Source organism: Erythrolamprus reginae, chromosome 3 (assembly GCF_031021105.1).
Source record: "Erythrolamprus reginae isolate rEryReg1 chromosome 3, rEryReg1.hap1, whole genome shotgun sequence".
NCBI lineage: Eukaryota > Metazoa > Chordata > Lepidosauria > Squamata > Dipsadidae > Erythrolamprus > Erythrolamprus reginae.
This window is the reverse complement of record NC_091952.1, coordinates 241575330-241595730: the sequence shown is the minus strand read 5'-3', so window position 1 is coordinate 241595730 and position 20401 is coordinate 241575330. Positions and strand designations below refer to the sequence as shown.

At 42.9% G+C, this 20401-nt stretch overlaps 1 protein-coding gene and 1 non-coding gene across 2 annotated transcripts; both read left to right on the top strand.

Moving 5' to 3' along the window:
- Positions 1-649: 649 nt before the first annotated feature.
- On the top strand, positions 650-15737 carry C3H8orf76 (chromosome 3 C8orf76 homolog). The gene is made up of 6 exons (XM_070749255.1): positions 650-786; positions 3620-3715; positions 5019-5162; positions 9068-9561; positions 12033-12165; positions 13821-15737. Exons 1-6 carry the CDS (start codon positions 664-666, stop codon positions 13992-13994), a joined length of 1164 nt encoding a protein of 387 aa, XP_070605356.1. The 5' UTR covers positions 650-663; the 3' UTR covers positions 13995-15737.
- Positions 15738-20028: 4291 nt separating this feature from the next.
- TRNAM-CAU (transfer RNA methionine (anticodon CAU)) lies at positions 20029-20101 on the top strand. The gene has a single exon. It is a non-coding gene; the product is annotated as a tRNA-Met (tRNA).
- Positions 20102-20401: the final 300 nt, after the last annotated feature.

Below are 20401 nucleotides of genomic sequence, written 5' to 3'. Positions count from 1 at the left end.
GGCACGCTGGTGCACTTATGTACACCCCTTACTGACCTCTTAGGAATAGTAGTAGTAGTTGATGCATGGAACTCAGTACCTGATTCTGTAGTATCATCACCTAACCCCCAAAACTTTACCCTTAGGCCACCCACCGTTGACCTCTCCCGATTCCTGAGAGGTTAGTAAGGGGCGTGCATAAGTGCACCAGAGTCCCTTCCGTCCCCTGTCCTAATGTTTCTCTCTTACTAGTATCATGTATATAAACATTGTTATATCTTTGCATACTACCAATACGCACTTGACTGACTGACTGACAGTCTGATTGACAAACTAGATGCCAAAGCATTGATCTACAATTCTACATGAATAGCTCTCTCTTCACCGGGAAAAGACTTTCTAAAGCGAACTCGGAAACTCGAAGCAGCGTACGAGTAATGTCCCTAAGTCTTGAGCAGCATCGTTTGACCACAGACGATCTAGCCGCGATTTGTGGACGTAATCTATGATCCCGGAGTAGCCGCTCTAGCAGGCGAACCTCCGGATGTTATCACCAGCGCCGAGGACGGTCAGCGTCGTCTGACTAGAGACGATCTAGCCGCGATGGTGGTCGTCATCTATGATCCCGGGGCAGCCGCTCTAGCAGCGAAGCCTCCGGAGGTTGTCGCTCACCGGGCTCCGAGGATGGCGCTGCTCCCCTTTGACTTCGAGGAGTCGGTCTTCGAGGAGGAGGAGGAGGGCGGCAGGGCGTCCAGGGCTGGCGGCCCGCTTGCTTCCCCCTACAGCGCCCGGTGCTGTGAGCCCGAGGTGAAGTGTGTGTGTGGGGTGCAAGTTCACTGACCTTCGTGCCTCCAGACCAGGGGTAGGCAAAGTTGGCTCTTCTATAACTTCAACTCCTAGAATTCCTGCGCCAATCATGCTAGCTCAGGAATTCTGGGAATTGAAGTCCACATGTCATAGAAGAGCCAACTTTGCCTAACCCTGGTTTGGAGGCAAGCTGTCCTTCTGCTATCCTGGAGAAAGGGAGGACAGATGTGGCTGGGTTTAATTTAGTTGGGGGAGAGGGGGTTTGGAGGGGGGGGGAGGACGGGTATTGTTCCACTTAGGCGACCGTCCAATCCTTGCACATCTGAACAAGCTGGGAATTCAATGCCGTTGTCATTGATCATGATGTTGAGAGCAAAGCAGGCTGTTGGAGGTTGGTGCCTGGAAAGGAGACCACCAGGACAACCCAGGGATGCTCTCAATCTCAGCCATCTAAAAGGGATAATTCCTGCAGATTTTTTTCTGGGTGCCTTTTCTATTATTATTATTTTATTCACAAAAACAGTAATACACAGCAAACGAGGTTGATATGCTGGGTTTTGTATCACAATATCACAAGTCAAGCACTTCCCAAGCGTCTAGGACTCTGTGATGTATTCTTGTTGTTGTGATTGGTTGCGTAGTCAGCCAGATGCTTAGACTGGAACTGGCAGTTTTGTCTGTCTCACTTGCCCTTCCCAAAAACCTAGAATAGATTAGAGATAGTAGATTAGATTAGATTTATTGGATTTATATGCCGCCCCTCTCCGAAAACTCGGGGCGGCTCACAACAATAATAAAAAACAGTACACAATAACAAATCCAATGCCCACCAATCTAATTACAATTTAAAATTAGTAATTTCATAAAACAATCCCAATATATATAAAAAACAGGCACACAGTCAATCAATCAACAAAACAGCATGGGCAAGGGGGAGGTGTTTTAGTTCCCCCATGCCTGACGGCAGAGGTGGGTCTTAAGGAGTTTACGAAAGGCAGAGAGGGTGGGGGCAATCCTAATCTCAGGGGGGAGCTGGTTCCAGAGGGTTGGGGCCCCCGCAGAGAAGGCTCTTCCCCTGGGTCCCGCCAGACGACATTGTTTAGTCGACGGGACCCGAAGAACGCCGACTCTGTGGGACCTAACCGGTCGCTGGGATTCGTGCGGCAGGAGGCGGTCCCGAAGATATTCTGGTCCGGTGCCATGAAGGGCTTTATAGGTCATAACCAACACTTTGAATTGTGACCGGAAACTGATCGGCAACCAATGCAGACTGCGGAGTGTTGGAGTAATATGGGCATACTTAGAGAAGCCCATAATTGCTCTCGCAGCTGCATTCTGCACGATCTGAAGTTTCCGAACACTTTTCAAAGGTAGCCCCATGTAGAGAGCGTTACAGTAGTCGAGCCTCGAGGTGATGAGGCAGAGGCAGAATGGAATGAAATGGAATGGAACGGAATTCTTTATTGGCCAAGTGTGATTGGACACACAAGGAATTTGTCTTTGGTGCAGATGCTCTCAGCGTACATAAAAGAAAAAGATACATTTGTCAAGAATCATGAGGTATAACACGTAATGAATGTCATAGGGGTCAAATAAGCAATCATGAAACAATATTAATAAAAATCTTAAGGATACAAGCAACAAGTTACAGTCGTCCATTCATAAGTGGGAGGAAATGGGTGATAGGAATGATGAGAAAAAACTAGTAGTTATAGTAGTGCAGACTTAGTAAATAGTTTGACAGTGTTGAGGGAGTTATTTGTTTAGCAGAGTGATGGCATTCGGGGAAAAACTATTCTTGTGTCTAGTTGTCTTGGTGTGCAGTGCTCTATAATGTCGTTTTGAGGGTAGGAGTTGAAACAGTTTATGTCCAGGATGTGAGGGGTCAGTAAATATTTTCACAGCCCTCTTTTTGACTCATGCAGTATACAGGTCCTCAATGGAAGGCAGGTTGGGAGCAATTGTTTTTTCTGCAGTTCTGATTCTCCTCTGAAGTCTGTGTCGGTCCTGTTGGGTTGCAGAACGGAACCAGACAGTTATAGAGGTGCAGATGGCAGACTCAATGATTCCTCTGTATAGCTGTATCAGCAGCTCCTTGAAGAGGGCTAGAAGGGAAGAACTATGTGGTTGTCGTGCCAAGTTGGAAGTTCCTGTATGAGCACTCTGGTGCATCCCTGAATTCAGGGAGGTTCCAACCAAACTCTTTGTCTTATTGATTAGAGCAGTGGTTCTCAATCTGGGGGTCGGGACTCCTTTGGGGGTCGAACGACCATTTCACAGGGGTTGCCTAAGACCACAGGAAAAGACAAATTTCCCATGGTATTAAGAACTAAAGCTTCTATTCTGGCACATTGGAACATTATTATTATTATTATTATTATTATTATTATTATTATTATTTATTGGATTTTTATGCCGCCCCTCTCCGCAGACTTGGGGCGACCAATCAGGTGTTTACAGGCTCTTTTGGGAGACCAATCCGACCAATCAAGTGTTTACAGGCTCTTTTGGGAGACCAATCCGACCAATCAGGTGTTTACAGGCTCTTTTGGGAGACCAATCCGACCAATCAGGTGTTTACAGGCTCTTTTGGGGGAATTGGTGCTAGACTTTAGGTTTCGGGGGTCACCACAACATGAGGAAGTATATTAAGGGGTCGCGGCAGTAGAAAGGTTGAGAACCACTGGATTAAAGGAAATTGTAGGAACTAATAATAAAGCATTCCTGTGTATTTAAGAGAAAAATTTGGTGCAACTTTTATACTCTATGATATTGGTATTCCTTTGTAGTAATGCCACGAAGTGTAGTAATGCCTCCTCTTCCTCTTTGACAGTGGTTTTGTGAACAGGTAGACTACCTGGACGATCTCGAAAGGATCAATATAAGAAAGTTCAGAGCAGATCTGGCCTACAAGAAACAAGAATTTCAGGTATTTTCATGGTGCATCCATAAAGCAGCCTAATAAAATTGGTGCCCTCCAAAATTCCAGCTAACATGTTGAAAATTCATAAGTCATAGTCCATTGCAATCCAGGTCCAGAAAAATTATTCTATATATTCATGAAACAATCTGTGTGGTGGCTTTTCTTTCAACTTTGGATGGATGGATGGATAATGGATGGGTGGGTAGGTAGATGGATAGAACGATAGATAGAATGATAGAATGATAGTCAGAACGATAGATAGATAGAACAATAGATAGAATGATAGAACAATAGATAGAACGATAGAACGATAGATAGAACGATAGATAGAACGATAGATAGAACGATAGATAGAACGATAGATAGAACGATAGATAGATAGATAGATAGATAGATAGATAGATAGATAGATAGGATAGAACGATGGATAGATAGATAGATAGATAGATAGATAGATAGATAGATAGATAGATAGATACATAGATACATAGATAGATAGGATAGAACGATGGATAGATAGAATGATGGATAGATAGATAGATAGATAGATAGATAGATAGATAGATAGGATAGAACGATGGATAGATAGATAGATAGAATGATGGATAGATAGAATGATAGATAGATAGATAGATAGGATAGAACGATGGATAGATAGATAGATAGATAGATAGAACGATGGATAGATAGATAGATAGAATGATGGATAGATAGATAGATAGATAGATAGATAGATAGATAGATAGATAGATAGATAGACAGCCCTACAGAATCAGCATATTTCCCCCATCAATCTGGGTTTTACTCACCTCAGAAGGATGGAAGGATGGAAGGCTGAGTCAACCTTGAGCCGGTGGTGAGTTTTGAACTGCTGAACTACAGCTAGCAGTTAGCTAAAGTAGCCTGCAGTGCTGCACTCTAACCACTGCGCCACCCTGGCTCTACATAGATAGATAGATAGATAGATAGATAGATAGATAGATAGATAGATAGATAGATAGATAGATAGATAGATAGATAGATAGATGTGTGTGTGAGAGAGAGAGAGACAGAGAGAGAGAGAGAGAGAGAGAGAGAGAGGGATTCTGGAAAGACTAAGCCATTATTTGGCAAGTGAATTAATAATCCAGTTCTAGGGAGGAAAGCTCTTTTGAGTTTGATTGAATTTAAAAATCAAGAAAATGTCCATGCAATGTTTGTGTTTACTTTTAAACTTTCAAGTTGTGACCTGATGTTGAATAATTTGGCACAATTCACAACCCACTCATGCTTTTGGAGTTACACTAAAATTTGGCAAATCTAATTTCAGAAGGCCCTTCAGGAATATTCCAGCTGCCTTGCCATGGTACCTTCCAGCAATATTGCCATGAGAAGAGATTTAAAAGAGAGTGAGGCTCGTTGTTTAGCTCATCTGGGGAAACATGAAGAAGCCCTGAGAATTGCAGAAAATCTGGTTGGTATTTTTCTAAGCAACTTTTCTCTTTGTAGATCAGTTTGGACATACGTGTCAATGTATCTGGGTCTTTTTCTTTTCATGCCTGTCATGTCCCATTCGACTCTTTTTAAAGTTTATTTTTAATTTTTAAACAAGGCTTGCAGCAAGATAAATTTAAATAAATATATAGGAGAATCAGTGGTGGACTCCTACCAGAACGGCTAATTGCCCAAAGCTCTGCGGCTCTGGTGTGTGAGTTCAGGATCGAGCGCAATTTTGCTTCCCGCACCTCTGGATCGGGTCAGATTACTTGCGGGACCGCTTTCTGCCGTGTGAATCTCAGCGACAAGTTAGGTCCCACAGAGTTGGCCTTCTCCAGGTCCTGTCAACCAGACAATGACATGGCATCGGACCAGAATACCTCCGGGACTGCCTTCTGCTGCATGAATCCCAGCGACCAGTTAGGTCCCACAGAGTTGGCCTTCTCCGGGTCCCGTCGACTAAACAATGCCATTTATTTATTTATTTATTTTATTTATTTTATTTATTGGATTTGTATGCTGCCCCTCTCCATAGACTCGGGGCGGCTAACAACAGTAATTAAAAACAGCATGTAAATTCAATACTAAAACAACTAAAAAACCCTTATTGTAAAACCAAACATACATACAAACAAATATACCATGCATAAATTGTAAAGACCTAGGGGGAAAGAATATCTCAGTTCCCCCATATCTGACGGCAGAGGTGGGTTTTAAGGAGCATACGAGGTGGGACCCAGGGAACCAACTCTCCCCAGATATAAGAGTTGCCCCCACCCTCCTTGCCTTTCGTAAGCTCCTTAAAACCCACCTCTGTCGTCAGGTATGGGGGAATTGAGATATTCCCTTCCCCCTAGGCTTATAAAAAAATTTATGCATGGTATGTCTGTATGTAAGATTGGTTTCTTAAATTGGGGTTTCTTTTTAAATTAACTTAAATATTAGATTTGTTTATATTGTTTTATTACTGTTGTTAGCCGCCCCGAGGCTATGGAGAGGGGCGGCATACAAATTTGATTAATAAATAAATAAAATAAAATAAATTTGGCAGAGCCAAGGGGAAGAGCTTTCTCTGTGGGGGGGGGGCGGCCCTCTGAAATCAGCTCCCCCCAGAGATTCGCACTGCCCTTAACCTCCTCACCTTTTACAACAGTCTTAAGACTTACTTATGTCACCAGGCTTGGGGCAATTAGGTCTTGTCCTCCTGGCTAATGAATGTGATGTATGGTTGAGATCTGAATCTGTATGATTGATTTTTAATATACAGTGATCCCTCGAGTTTCGCGATCTCGATCTTCGCGAAACGCTATATCGCGATTTTTTAAAAAAATTAATAAAAAAAAAAACCACTTCTGGGTTTGGCTTCAGGAGTCAGCTGGGAAGCGGCGCGGCTGTTTTAAAAGGTCGCAGCCGGCCTGGGGGGCTTCCCAGCACCCCCCCGAACCCCCAACCTGGGTCTTCCCGGCCGCCCACGCAAAGGGGAAACCCCGGTTCCTCGCTGATGCCCGCCGCTCGCCCACCCGCCAGCAAGAGGGGGAAGACCCAGGGAAGGTTCCTTCGGCCACCCAGCAGCTGATCTGCTCGGTAGCGCAGCAGCAGCGAGGAGCCGAATCGGGGTTTCCCCTTTGCGTGGGCGGCGGGGAACGCAAACTCCACCATCTACGCATGCGCGGCCATAGAAAAAAAGGGCGCACATGCGCAGATGGTGTTTTTACTTCCGCAACCCTACATCGCGAAAAATCGATTATCGCGAGGGGTCTTGGAATGGAACCCTCGCGATAATAGAGGGATCACTGTATTGGGATTTTAGGTTATGTAGTTTTAATTAATTAATACAAATCTAATAAATAAATAAATAAATAAAATCTTGCACGGGGACACAGGTACATGCATGTTTTGGTGAGATTTTTTTGCTTCTTCGCATGCAGGGAAGGAAAAAATCCTCACCGCAATGCACATCCCCATGCGAAATTTTGTATCCTGTACAGGTGCGCGAAGCAAAATTGCACTTGATCCCGCATTCAGGCGCCAGAACTGCGGAGCTGTGCGCAATTGCCTGTTCTAGCAGGAGCCTACCACTGGAGAGAATATATTTATTCTTGGCAAATAAATTTAAATAAATATGTAGGATAAACTAGTATACTGTCAAGTAAATGCTAACATTACGCTTAATCTCTATTTTCAGGAATGTTTGTGGGCTCACTTGTACACTGGAGAAATTGTTGCAAAAAATTTTTAGCTTGCCATTTCAATAAATTGTGAATTTGGTTTATTGGGGAAAGTATATTTTGTCATTTCCAGAGTTTAGGGTCAGAATACATTGGCACTGGGTTTTTCAAGCTTGGACATTTATAGCATTTACACTTATACATTACTTCATATTTATTTATTTATTCATTCATTCATTCATTCATTCATTCATTCACTCATTCATTCATTCATTCGATTTTTATGCCGCCCTTCTTCTTAGACTCAGGGCGGTTTACAACATGTTAGCAATAGCACTTTTTTAACAGAGCCAGCCTATTGCCCCCACAATCCGGGTCCTCATTTTACCCACCTCAGAAGGATGGAAGGCTGAGTCAACCTTGAGCCGGTGATGAGATTTGAACCGCTGACCTTCAGATCTACAGTCAGCTTCAGTGGCCTGCAGTACAGCACTCTACCTGCTGCGCCACACCGGCTCCTCATAGCGCTTGTATAGCACGTCCTAAGTGGTTTACAGGGCTCTTGCTCCCAATAATCTGGTTCTTCAATTTACCGACCTCAGAAGGATGGAAGGCTGAGTCAACCTTGAGCAGGTCAGGATCGAACTGGGAGCGAGCTGTGTATTAGCCCTGCAGTACTACATTCTAACCACTGCACCACCATCGCTCTCTACGATGTCTCGACTTCAATTAGAGCCGGGGTGGCACAGTGGTTAGAGTGCAGCACTGCAGGCTACTTCAGCTAACTGCTAGCTGTAGTTCAGCAGTTCAAATCTCACCACCAGCTCAAGGTTGATTTATTCTTCCATCCTTCCGTGGTGGGTAAAATGAGGACCCAGATTGTTGGGGGCAAGGTGCTGATTCTGTGAACTGCTTAGAGAGGGCTGTAAAAGCACTGTGAAGTGGTATATAAGTCTAAATGCTATTGCTATTCAGTTCCTAAAATTCCCCAGTCAGTTTATCTACCTGGGGAATACTGGGAGTTGAAGTTGAAACATCTTAATGAATTAAATTAAGAAACACCACATTAGAGCAATCATGGGCTTTCCTAGATATGCCCATGTCTCATCAACACTCCATGGCCTGCACTGGCTGACGAGCAGTTTCCGGTCACAATTCAAAGTGTTGGTTATGACCTATAAAGCCCTACATGGCATGGGATGAGAATACCTTTGCAACCGCCTTCTGCCGCATGAATCCCAGCGACCGATTAGGTCCCACAGAGTTGGCCTTCTCCGGGTCCCGTCGACAAAACAATGTCATCTGGCAGGGCCCAGGGGGAGGGACTTCTCTGTGGCGGCCCCGGCCCTCTGGAATCAACTTCCCCCGGAGATTAGGACTGCCCCCACTCTCCTTGCCTTTTGCTAACTTCTGAAAACCCACCTATGTCGCTAGGCTTGAGGAAACTGACAAACCCCCAGCTGTTCCGTTTTATGTGTGGTTTGTTTGGATTGTATGACTGTTTTACAAGGGTTTTTCAAATTGTTTTTTAATATTGGATTTGTAGCTTATGTATTATTTGTTGTGAGCCGCTCCGAGTCTTCGGAGAGGGACGGCATACAAGTCTAATAAATTATTATTACTATTATTATTATTATTATCATTATCATTATTATCATCATCATCATTAGAATAACTTTTTGTCTCCCTTTGCTCTTTTTTTCTTTGTTATTAGAAAAATGGGGCAACGAATACCGACCACGTAACAGCTGTACTTAATGTGCAATATGCTATTTATTCCCTCCTGGAGGATATTGAGAACATAATCGGGTGCTTGCAAAAATTGATCTCGTTGCACCCGTTCCATCCACAGACGTGGAATTTGCTGGCTGAAACTTACATGCGTTTGTTGCAGTTTCCAGTGTCTGCCACCAAAGCCCATCCGTGGCAACGCAACGGCATAATTGCAAGCAGCTGCCTCCAGGTATCATCCGAAGAGGTCAGCTTTGTGGGTCATCAGACACAGAACCAGAGGAAAGACGATCCTTTGTTGTGTACCATCCACACAAACGACAGCTTTGGATCTTGTGTGGGATTGCAAAGTGCGCAGAGACCTGTTTGTACCTTGGGACATTCAGGGCCACGACCGACAACAAAGAGGACTTCCTTAGGGGAGAGAAGATTGAAAGAAGTTTGTGTTTATGCTTGTGCCTCCTTTGTTAGAGCCAGGTAACACCTGTGACTTTTTCATGTCCTTATTATATAAGGATATAAAGCATATACAGTGATCCCCCGGGTATCACGATCCCGATCATTGCGAACGGGCTAAATCGCGATTTTTCAACCCGGAAGTCAAAACACCATCTGCGCATGCGTGCCCTTTTTTTTTATGGCCACGCATGCGTAGATGGCGCCGGGCAGATCAGCTGCTGGGCGGCTTCCCTGGGTCTTCCCCCTCTTGCTGGCGGGAGGGCGAGCGGCGGGCATCAGCGAGGAGTTTCCCCACCGCCCAAGCAAACTCCTCGCTGCCGTTTTGAGTCCCGAAGACAAACGTCAAAGGCGAACTTCCGCGTTTGTCTTCGGGACTCAGTTGCGAAGCCGCGCGGCTGTTTTAAAACGTCGCCGGCGGCATGGGGGGCTTCCTAGCAGCCCCCCAAACCCGTGTTGCGGGTCCGGGGGGTGCTGGCAAGCCCCCCATGCCGGCGGCGACGTTTTAAAACAGCCGCACCGCTTCCCAGCTGAGTCCCCTTCCCAGGAACCCCAATCTTCGGCTCCTCGCTAGCGCTGCGGAAGTAAAAACACCATCTGCGCATGCGCAGATAGTGTTTTTACTTCCGCAGCGCTAGCGAGGAGCCGAAGACCCGATCATTGCTAGGGGTCCTGGAACGGAACCCTCGCAATGATCGGGGGATCACTGTAAATGAGCCGGGGTGGCGCAGCAGGTAGAGTGCTGTACTGCAGGCCACTGAAGCTGACTGTAGATCTGAAGGTCAGCGGTTCAGATCTCATCACCGGCTCAAGGTTGACTCAGCCTTCCATCCTTCCGAGGTGGGTAAAATGAGGACCCAGATTGTGGGGGCAATAGCCTAGCTCTGTTAAAAAAAGTGCTATTGCTAACATGTTGTAAGCCGCCCTGAGTCTAAGGAGAAGGGCAGCATAAAAATCCAATAAAGAAAGAAAGAAAGAAAGAAAGAAAGAAAGAAAGAAAGAAAGAAAGAATAGGCATTTATTTATTTATTTATTTATTTCATTTATTGGATTTGTATGCCGCCCCTCTCCGCAGACTCGAATCCCAGCGGCTAATTAGGTCACACAGAGCTGGCCTTCTCCGGGTCCCATCGACTAAACAATGGCGTCTGGCGGGACCCAGGGGAAGAGCCTTCTCTATGGCGGCCCCGGCCCTCTGGAATCAACTCCCCCCGGACATTTGAACTGCCCCCACCCTCCTCGCCTTCTGCAAGACTCTGAAGACCTATCTATGAGGCCAGGCATGGGTAATTGATGTACAGTAATACCTCATGATACGAACTTAATTGGTGCAAGGAGGAGGTTCGTATGACGAAAGGTTCGTAAGACGAAACATTGTTTCCCATAGGAAACAATGTAAAGTCAATTAATCCATGCAACCAAAAACCCCCCGCAAAAAAACGGCTTTCGGTGACTGCTGGGAAGCCGCGCGGCTGTTTTAAAAGGTGACAGCCGGCCTGGGGGGCTTCCCAGCACCCCCCGAACCCGGGTTTGGGGTTCGGGGGGTGCTGGAAAGCCCCCCAGGCCGGCTGCGACCTTTTAAAACAGCCGCGCCGCTTCTCAGCTGTCTCCTGAAGCCAAACGCGGAAGTTCGGCTTTGGCGTTCGGCTTCAGGAGACAGCTGGGAAGCCGCGCGGCTGTTTTAAAAGGTCGCAGCCGGCCTGGGGGGCTTCCCAGCACCCCCCCGAACCCAGGTTCGGGGTTCGGGGGTGCTGGAAAGCCCCCCAGGCCGGCTGCGACCTTTTAAAACAGCCTCGCCGCTTCCCAGCTGTCTCCTGAAGCTGAACGCCAAAGCTGAACCTCCGCGTTTGGCTTCAGGAGACAGTAACTCGAAAAAAGTTCGTAAGAGGCGGCAAAATTTTTCTGAACCCCAGGTTTGTATCACGAGTTGTTCGTAAGACGAGGGGTTCGTATCTTGAGGTACCACTGTATTCCCTTTTTGCCTAGTAAGATTTATGTATTGTTATGATTGGGTAGTATTGGCTGTTTTTAAATGATAATGGTTTTTGGCTTTAGTTTTAATTATTGGATTTGTACTGCATTGTTTATTGTTGTTGTGAGCCGCCCCGAGTCTTTGGAGAGGGGCGGCATACAAATCTAATAAATTATTAATTATTATTGTATTATTTTAAAGTAGCTAAGTTTGAGAAACACTGGTTTCAGCACCTTCAAAGATTCACTCCACTGGTTTATTTATAAACAAATAGCTCAGTTTGAAAACACTTTTACTCCTTTGATGCAAAAATAACCTCTAATAATGAATTTTAAAAGGTTGGCTTTAAAATAGAGGCCTTCAAACTTGGCAACTTTAAGACTTGTGGACTTCAACTCCCAGAATTCTGGGAAGAAGTCCACAAGCCTCAAAATTGCCAAGTTTGGGGACCCCCTGCTTTAAAATTAAGCTCATATCATATGTTAAGTTTTCATTGTTAATCTTTCTCTCTCACTTCCAGGCTCCTGTTTCAGCTTATGCAGTTGACTCAGTCTTCTTTCGCTTTAGAGAATAACCTGAGAACGCAACAGGAAATTGAAGGCAAAATTAGATGTTTTGAATTGGAGGCAGATACATTGTCCTTGATGACTGAGGTCAGTCACAATTCAGCAAGGGTTGGGTCAATGTTCTCCATTAAGTAAGCATCATGAATGAAGAAATAACCTCTAATAAGCTTCAGATAGCTGTTTTATTATTTTTCCCCATTGGCCCTTAAGGAGAATTAAGAGGGAATGGTGATAGCAATGTAAAGAGATGTCTGTTCAAAAATGTCAGAATATGGGTAGAACTTTAGTATTAGGGTTATGAGCTATGCTAGAGGTCATCTACTCTATCCCTTCCACCCCCATGCAGGAATTCTGTAACTATGGGACCCATTAAAACGTCATCTATATCTGCTTAAATACAAGGAATTCTTGAGTTACAAACATAATGGAACCAGCCCATAGCACTTGTAAGCCATAATGATTGTAAAATAGTGGGTTTGCTGCAATAAACAATATTAATCACACATAACTCTGTATGCTTTCTTACATTTGTAAGTATATGGTGTAAGTATATGGTGTATAAATAGGAATTAAGGTTAGGGCCACAAACCTGATTAATTTATTGCTTTTGTGTGAAGTTACCGTTTGGTTCTTTTTTTAAGTTAATGCAAAACTGATATTTCTGCTTCCTTTTTTTCTTTACAAAAGTTTTTTTTTAATTTTATTCCCCCAACAAACAATATGTAGTTTCTGCACAAAGTGTTGTCTGTATCAAATTTGATATTCATACATGGTTTTTCTAATACATAATTAATTGCATTATTATCTATTTCAATTCCAACCACTAGCATTATATTAACTTATTTTCTTTTTTTACATACATAATTTACTAATCGCCCAAATTTCTGTTCCCTTTCACTCACATGAATTAATTATATTATTTACTCCATACATTTCTCATATTTTCTATCTTCCTATATTGCAACTTCTGTCCATATTTTAATTAATTCAATTTCTTTCAAATTAAAGAAACATAGAAACATAGAAGACTGATGGCAGAAAAAGACCTCATGATCCATCTAGTCTGCCCTTATACTATTTTTGTATTTTATCTTAGAATGGATCTATGTTTATCCCAGGCATGTTTAAATTCAGTTACTGTGGATTTACCAACCATGTCTGCTGGAAGTTTGTTCCAAGGATCTACAACTCTTTCAGTAAAATAATATTTTCTCATGTTGCTTTTGATCATTCCCCCAACTAACTTTCCCCCAACTAACCCCAACTACGATTATCTTTCAAAATGAAGCAAATTTCTTTTACACATCCCATCTATTTTCTATTTTAGTCTAATTAGTATTCATCATCATCTACTTCAAGTCTTATATCAAACCTCTCAATTTAATTAACAGTCCACATTTAACTGCAGGGAATTCCTCATCTCATTTTTTCTGCTACTTCTGTTTTGCCCTAGATCAGGGGTAGGCAAAGTTGGCTCCTCTATGACAGGTGGACTTCAACTCCCAGAATTCCTGAGCTATCATGTTTGGCTCAGGAATTCTGGGAGTTGAACTCTGCAAGTCATAGAAGAGCCATCTTTGCCTACCCCCTGCCTTAGATAATACTGTATATCTATATTAATTACTACTAAGCCATTTTACAATAAGCATTCCATTTATTCAACTATACACCGTTAAGAATATTAATACAGTTTTCTTAAATCCTTTAATATTTCTGCTTCCTCTATACGCATTTCCTCGTAGGTTATGGGAGAAGACCTTGTCCCAGAAAAGTTGAAAGGAGAAGCTCAGGAAGAGGTGAAATGCTTCTCAGCTGGAGCCTTCCCACCCATCCTGACTGCATCCACCATAGAGTTTGAAAGAAAATGGTTCCAGAAGCTCCAAGTCCACTTTCCTCATATGGACTGTCCGACGTAACACCACACGGCTGCACTGAAGCGCATTCTCAGTTTTTCGGTTCTGTTTATCTCATCTGTACATCAACAGATTTGGAAGGTGTTCTGTCCGGCCCGATTAATTATCAGTAATTAATCCCCAATGAAGACTCGAAAGCAAAGTCACTATGTACGAGGGTCGCCCAGAAAGTAATGCACCTCATTTTTTTTCTCAGCCTACAGTAATAGTATGAATGCGAAACTTTAGATATACATTATTTGAATTGTCAGGAACGTGTGTGTAAATTTTACGTTTCTTCAGACAGATAGCGTAGCTGCAGCGGTGTTTTGAAATAGCGTCTGTAAGCGAGGTACGTTATAAGCAGCAAGTCGTCATTGAATTTCTCACTGCAAAGAAAGAAATTATTGGGAACATTCACAAACGTTTGTGTACAGTTTGTGGAGAATCTGCAGTTGACAGAAGTACGGTTAGTCACGACATTTTGAGGATGATGAAGAGGTGAAGAGGTGATTTGCACAGTGCAGAAATGGTTTCGTGACCAGAACAAGGAGTGGTACCGACAGGGCAAACACGTTCTTGTGTCTCGCTAGAGGAAGGCCATAGAACGGGACGGAGATTACATGGAAAAATAGGGAGTGTAGAAGAGACATCATTCTTTCTTGTGTGTAAGTTTCATTGTGTTCAATAAATAATTGTTGAAGAAAAAAAATGTGGTGCATTACTTTCTGGGTGACCTTCGTATATTTGTCTATTTACAAAGAAATGTGTTGGAAACAGCAATGAAATCATAGGACTGTCAGTCCGACTGCCAAACGTCCACAGTCATCAGCACAATTAATAATGTAATAAATTCATAAGGTAATAAATTCAAGGAATTAGTTTTCGGCATTGACAGGTACTCAAAAATGCCTTCAAAAACCAGGAATTCAGGATTGCAGAAGGATTTAAGAGAGAGACTCTTCGGCTGCTAGTTCTCTCTCCATATAGGAACATTGAACTTCTACACCAAGCTTTCCCATAATCCTTCCTTTTATACTATAAATGATGACAAGCTGTGCATAGAAGTATTCAATGCCTAGATCTACGTTGCCAGAGATATTCTTGTCTCCTTCGCATCCTTCTTACCCTAGCATCTAATATTGGGTCCACAATATCCCCCTCCTCTGACTCCAACATTACCACAGCTCTACGGTCTCTGGAGGTTCCCCAGGCCCTAACTCTCCCTCAGTCTCACTTTCCGGTTCCTCTGGTAAACACTGGCCTATGATACCCAGATGGACCCGGTTCAATCTCAAAGTCTGTGATCAAAGGAACCGGATGCGAACCAACCACAACAGAAGGGACCTTGGGAGATCCTCTAGTCTAGTCCAATCCCCAGCTCAAGCAGGAGATCCTGTTCCAATCAGACAAATGGGTTAGTTTGCCAAGAGAACATGTGAACAGGAACGGAGCCTTTCATTATAGCTCATGCAGTTTACCATTGAAAAGGATGAACCATTTCGTTTTCAAACTACCTTAACAATATCGCCCTTTTTGGGGTCATTTTGCCAGCTGTGGTTCCATTGCCGTTTCTCCATGGACCTTCACCGAGCTTCCTCCCCATCTTTTAATTGGGGCTCAGTAATTGGATCTCGAGTGTATTTTATTTACATCTTTTAGGTTTTCTATAAGTTTTATCTTTTTTTCAGATTGCAAGCCGCCCAGTGTTACCTTGTGGTAAGATGGGCGGCTAATAAATTTTACAAATAAATAAATGTGTCCAAATTTCTGGGGCGTGTGTAGTTCTGTTCAATAGACTTTTAATCCATCGCCATTTGAAAAAACTTTAGGTGACAGAGAATAAAGGGATTTTTATATTATTATTATTATTATTATTATTATTATTATTATTATTATTATTATTATTATTTAGATTTCTATGCCACACTCGGGGGGGGGCATACAATATTATAAATGCAACAATATATAAAAGAAATTAATTTAAAATGTTAAAAGCCCCATGTACAGAAATACACATTCATCGAATTCAATAATTCATTATTATTATTATTATTGAAAGGAAGCTTTCAACGTGTCTTTGTATTGCTTCCTTTGTCCCCCATGAAATTATTTTTCTTTAGATGGCTCGCCATAGAGGAGATGTTTAGGGATGTGATGGACCAGCATCCTTGCAACATGGTCTGCCCAGCATGTCTGGTCTTTCATCAGCAGGGTCAGAATTGATGGTAGGCCTGCTCTGGAGAGGACCTCAGTGTCAGGCACCTTATCCTGCCACCAAATCCTCTACGGCGATTTTATCCTTCAGTCACTTCATATAGTGACTGAAGTTACAATGACAGCCGGATAAGTCTAGCGGTTACAACATGATCAAATTTCAGACACTCATATAATGCAGTCATGTGATTGCAGGATGCTGCAAATTGTCGATTGTCCAAAGTTCAGTCACATAATCACAAAGAGGGCCTGATTGTCAGAATTTTGAATTCAGGGCATGAGTCCTGTTTTTTGGAGAAATCGTTGACAATATCAAATAGTTGCGAAGTGATTGATCCTAAATCAGGGATTGCCTGTATACACACATAGACACTGGCACGCAAACAGACAGACAAACAAACCCTTATTTAATAATGCAAGGGGGACTATTGAGAAATGAGCTTACGATTGGTCCCTCAACTATAACCATCATTTTGATGTGAGTTGTGGTTCTCCATCTCAATGTCCAATCTTATCTCCCAGTTTGAATTAAAAAGCTAAATAATACTGAATATTTTTTCCCTTCCCTTTTTTAGCCTCAATGTTCTAAGCTATTTATACAACCAAATGTTAACAATTTCTAAACCTGTTATCTGCGAGACCGCCTTCTGCCGCACGAATCCCAGCGACCGAGTTGGCCTTTTCCGGGTCCCGTTGACTAAACAATGTCGTCTGGCGGGACCCAGGGGAAGAGCCTTCTCTGTGGTGGCTCCGACCCTCTGGAACCATCTCCCCCCAGAGATTAGGATTGCCCCTACCCTCCTTGCCTTTCATAAACTTCTTAAAACCCACCTCTGCCGTCAGGCATGGGGGAATTGAAAAATCTCCCCCTTGCCCATGTAGTTTTTGTGTATGATTCGATTGTGTATTGTTTTTTTTATATATTGGGGTTTCTTTTTTGGACTTTTTAATCTAAAACTGTAATCTAGATTCTTAAATATTAGATTTGTTACTATGTACTGTTCTTCACCATTGTTGTGAGCCGCCCCGAGTCTGTGGAGAGGGGCGGCATATAAATCCAATAAATCTAATCTAATCTAATCTAATCTAAATATCAATAGATGGAACAATACCAGGTACTAAGATTTATAATCATAATTGAAAAAGGGGGAGCTGGAGTGTTAAAATGCCATTTTTTGTCTTTTACTGATATTACTGTAATTTATTTCATTGGTGGTTGTGAGTTACCTAGAATTGCTGAGACTCTGGCAGGATATAAGTTATGATGATGATGATATTAATAACAACAGTAATACTAATAGTGGTATTTGGACACTTTAAAATGTTCAGCTGACTGAGTTTCATTATTTAATGAATAAATGAGATAATAATAGATGACGATAGATGATGATGATAACAACAACAATAATAAATAACAACAACAATAATAATGATGGTTGAGAAAAACAAGGTGACTCTCATCAACATTGCAATACCAGGAAATAGCAAGGACAATGAAAAGGAACACGAAAAAATAACATCGCAAAATACCAGGATTTAAAAATTCAACAATTATGACACAGACCAGCAGTGGTAATTCCAGTGGCAATTGTCCCAAAAGCACTGGAATTATATTTAAAACAGCTGAAAATCAACAAAACCATCAGTCAAATACAGAAAGCCGCACTGCTCAGTTCTGCACAAATACTTCAAAAATATATTACAATGTCCTGATGATGATAATCAGCATTGGGTTGCTAGCTGGCATGGGCCACACTATGTACCGGTAGCAAAAATGGAACTATGTGTGCAGCTCCGCGTTGCCGGTGTGCGCACCCCAGCAAAGACATGCGCAGGAAGCAAAATTTTACAAGGACACACAGTATCTCTCTAACGCGCACAACCTCTCGTGAAAGTTTGTTTCCTGCACATGCACACACATGTCAGTAACACACAGCGGTGCGTGCATCGTTCCAGTAGAGGCGGTAAATAGCAACCCCGCCTAATGATAATGATAATATGTTCTGCCGGCGTGTTTCAACTGCCCGTAATTTCAGGGTAATTAGTCCAGGAAGACACACACCACACAATAAAAGGAAAACCCAAAAGTTTTTATAAACAGAAAAACAGAAACAGCACCCTTTTTAAATGTCAAAGGGATTTTCTGGTACACACAAGGCACAGGTGAAATGCAATCCAATTGCTCACCCAATAACTGGGAAATTGGGTCCAATTCTAAAGTCCAGAGAGTCCACACACAATCTTGAACAGCACAAAAACCATGATCTTGACAAAACAATGAATCAGATAAACTGCCATGAGCCTAAAACACCAGGCTGCACTTTTATCTATAGCACTAATTACAGCAGCCCCACCCAACCACAGGTGGCCTCATTTTCTCTTGTAATAATCCTTCAGTTGTTGTCTCCTATGCATCGCTCTACACATGCGTGGATGTGTCATTAATTCTTCTTCAGAATCCAAGGATGATACAGATGATTGATCTCCTCCTGGGCTGTCTGCCAAACTCCCCTCTTCCCTGTCACTCACTCTTCCTTGGTCAGAGGAGGCTTCGTCGGCAGATTCCATCGGGAGCAAAACAGGCCTGCGGCATGTGGATGTTTTCCCCACATCCACCTGCACATTCCTTGGCTGCAGGAGCTGGGCCAGAGCTAACCACAACATAATAACAACAACAATATACGCAACCCACATCAACCATCAGCACCAGTCAATATCTGTGATACATTTTAAATGCTCAGTTGACTGAGTTTCATGTTTAATATTACTGCCAACCTGCCTTCCATTGAGGACCTGTATACTGCACGAGTCAAAAAGAGGGCGTTGAAAATATTTAATGACCCCGCCTCGCATCCCGGACATGAATTGTTTCAACTCCTACCCTCAAAACATAGCTACAGAGCACTGCACACCAAAACAATTAGATACAAGAACAGTTTTTTCCTGAACGCCATCACTCTGCTAAACAAATAATTCCCTCAACACTGTCAAACCATTTACTAAGTCTGCACTTTTATTTCTACTAGCTTTGTCTCATCATTCCTATCATCCTTTTCCTCCTCTTTAGGACTGTATGATTGTAACTTGTTGCTTGTATCCTAAGATTTTTATTAATATTGATTGTTTCTTCATAGCTTATTTGATCCCTATGACAATCATTAAGCATTGTACCTCATGATTCTTGACAAATGTATCTTTTTCTTTTATGTACACTGAGATCATATGCACCAAACATAAATTCCTTGTGTGTCCAATCTCACTTGGCCAATAAAGAATTATAATAAATAAAAGTTAATAATAATCTTCCAAAGATGGCTGCCCTGGCCTTTTACAAAGCTGCTATATCTGGGGTGACCATTAGAGGGCAGCAGAACGCTGATGTCCCCTCACGGCTGCCCTGTAGCGGATATTCAAAATTGTGCTGCCAGTCTCCCCCACTTCCGTTGCCCTGTCTCTCTGCTCCAGGGGTCCCCATGATGGTTTAGACCTGGAGAGAATCCGCAACCTTTGCCCATGCGCATTTCTGCCGTTGCATTTTTCTCTCAAGGGGCTAGAAAAACGCGGGAAACGCTTGTTGAGAGGGCGGGCGAGGAGGAAATCTTGTCACCCTTCTCCCAGCCGTTCAATCCGGACTTGTTTTTTACCCATACAATCAATTTCTCTACGGTAGAAAAACTTCGTTTTCCTCCTTCATACTCAAAACAGGCTAAAGCCGTGCAAGAGATGATTTTACCTCTTACCCCGCTCCCAAACTCTTTTTGTTACTGAAGAAATTCGGTAGGACGTCGCCTCTGCAGAGTTTTCGTCTTTATGAGGCAATTTTCTGCCGGTTTTTCCATGCGCCTCGTTAGCGCAGTAGGCAGCGCGTCAGTCTCATAATCTGAAGGTCGTGAGTTCGAGCCTCACACGGGGCAAAACAAACTTTTTCGACCCTCCTCACAAGAAAAGAAAACAATTACCCAATCGTTGGATTAATCTTAGGGAACCCCCGATGTCATCCAAACGACCGTGCTTTTTTCCTCGGGTGCAAATGCCTAAAAGGCTACTTCCCAGAGGAAAAAAATGAACTGGCTCCAAAGATGGCAGAAATGGCTTTGCCTCTTCCAATTCTGTCCTTAGAATTTAGTCTGTCTTTAATTAAGGATATTTCTTACACATTTACTTCTGGGCACACATGGACTTAAATTAACTTTTTAAAAAACTTTTTTAAAAAA

Bases quoted from the DNA above. Each gene is read 5' to 3' on its own strand.
- C3H8orf76 (XM_070749255.1), top strand. From the start codon at position 664: ATGGCGCTGCTCCCCTTTGACTTCGAGGAGTCGGTCTTCGAGGAGGAG. The intron at 3,716-5,018 runs GTATTTTCATGG...ATCTAATTTCAG, and splicing joins ACAAGAAACAAGAATTTCAG to AAGGCCCTTCAGGAATATTC. The intron at 5,163-9,067 runs GTTGGTATTTTT...CTTTGTTATTAG, and splicing joins TGAGAATTGCAGAAAATCTG to AAAAATGGGGCAACGAATAC.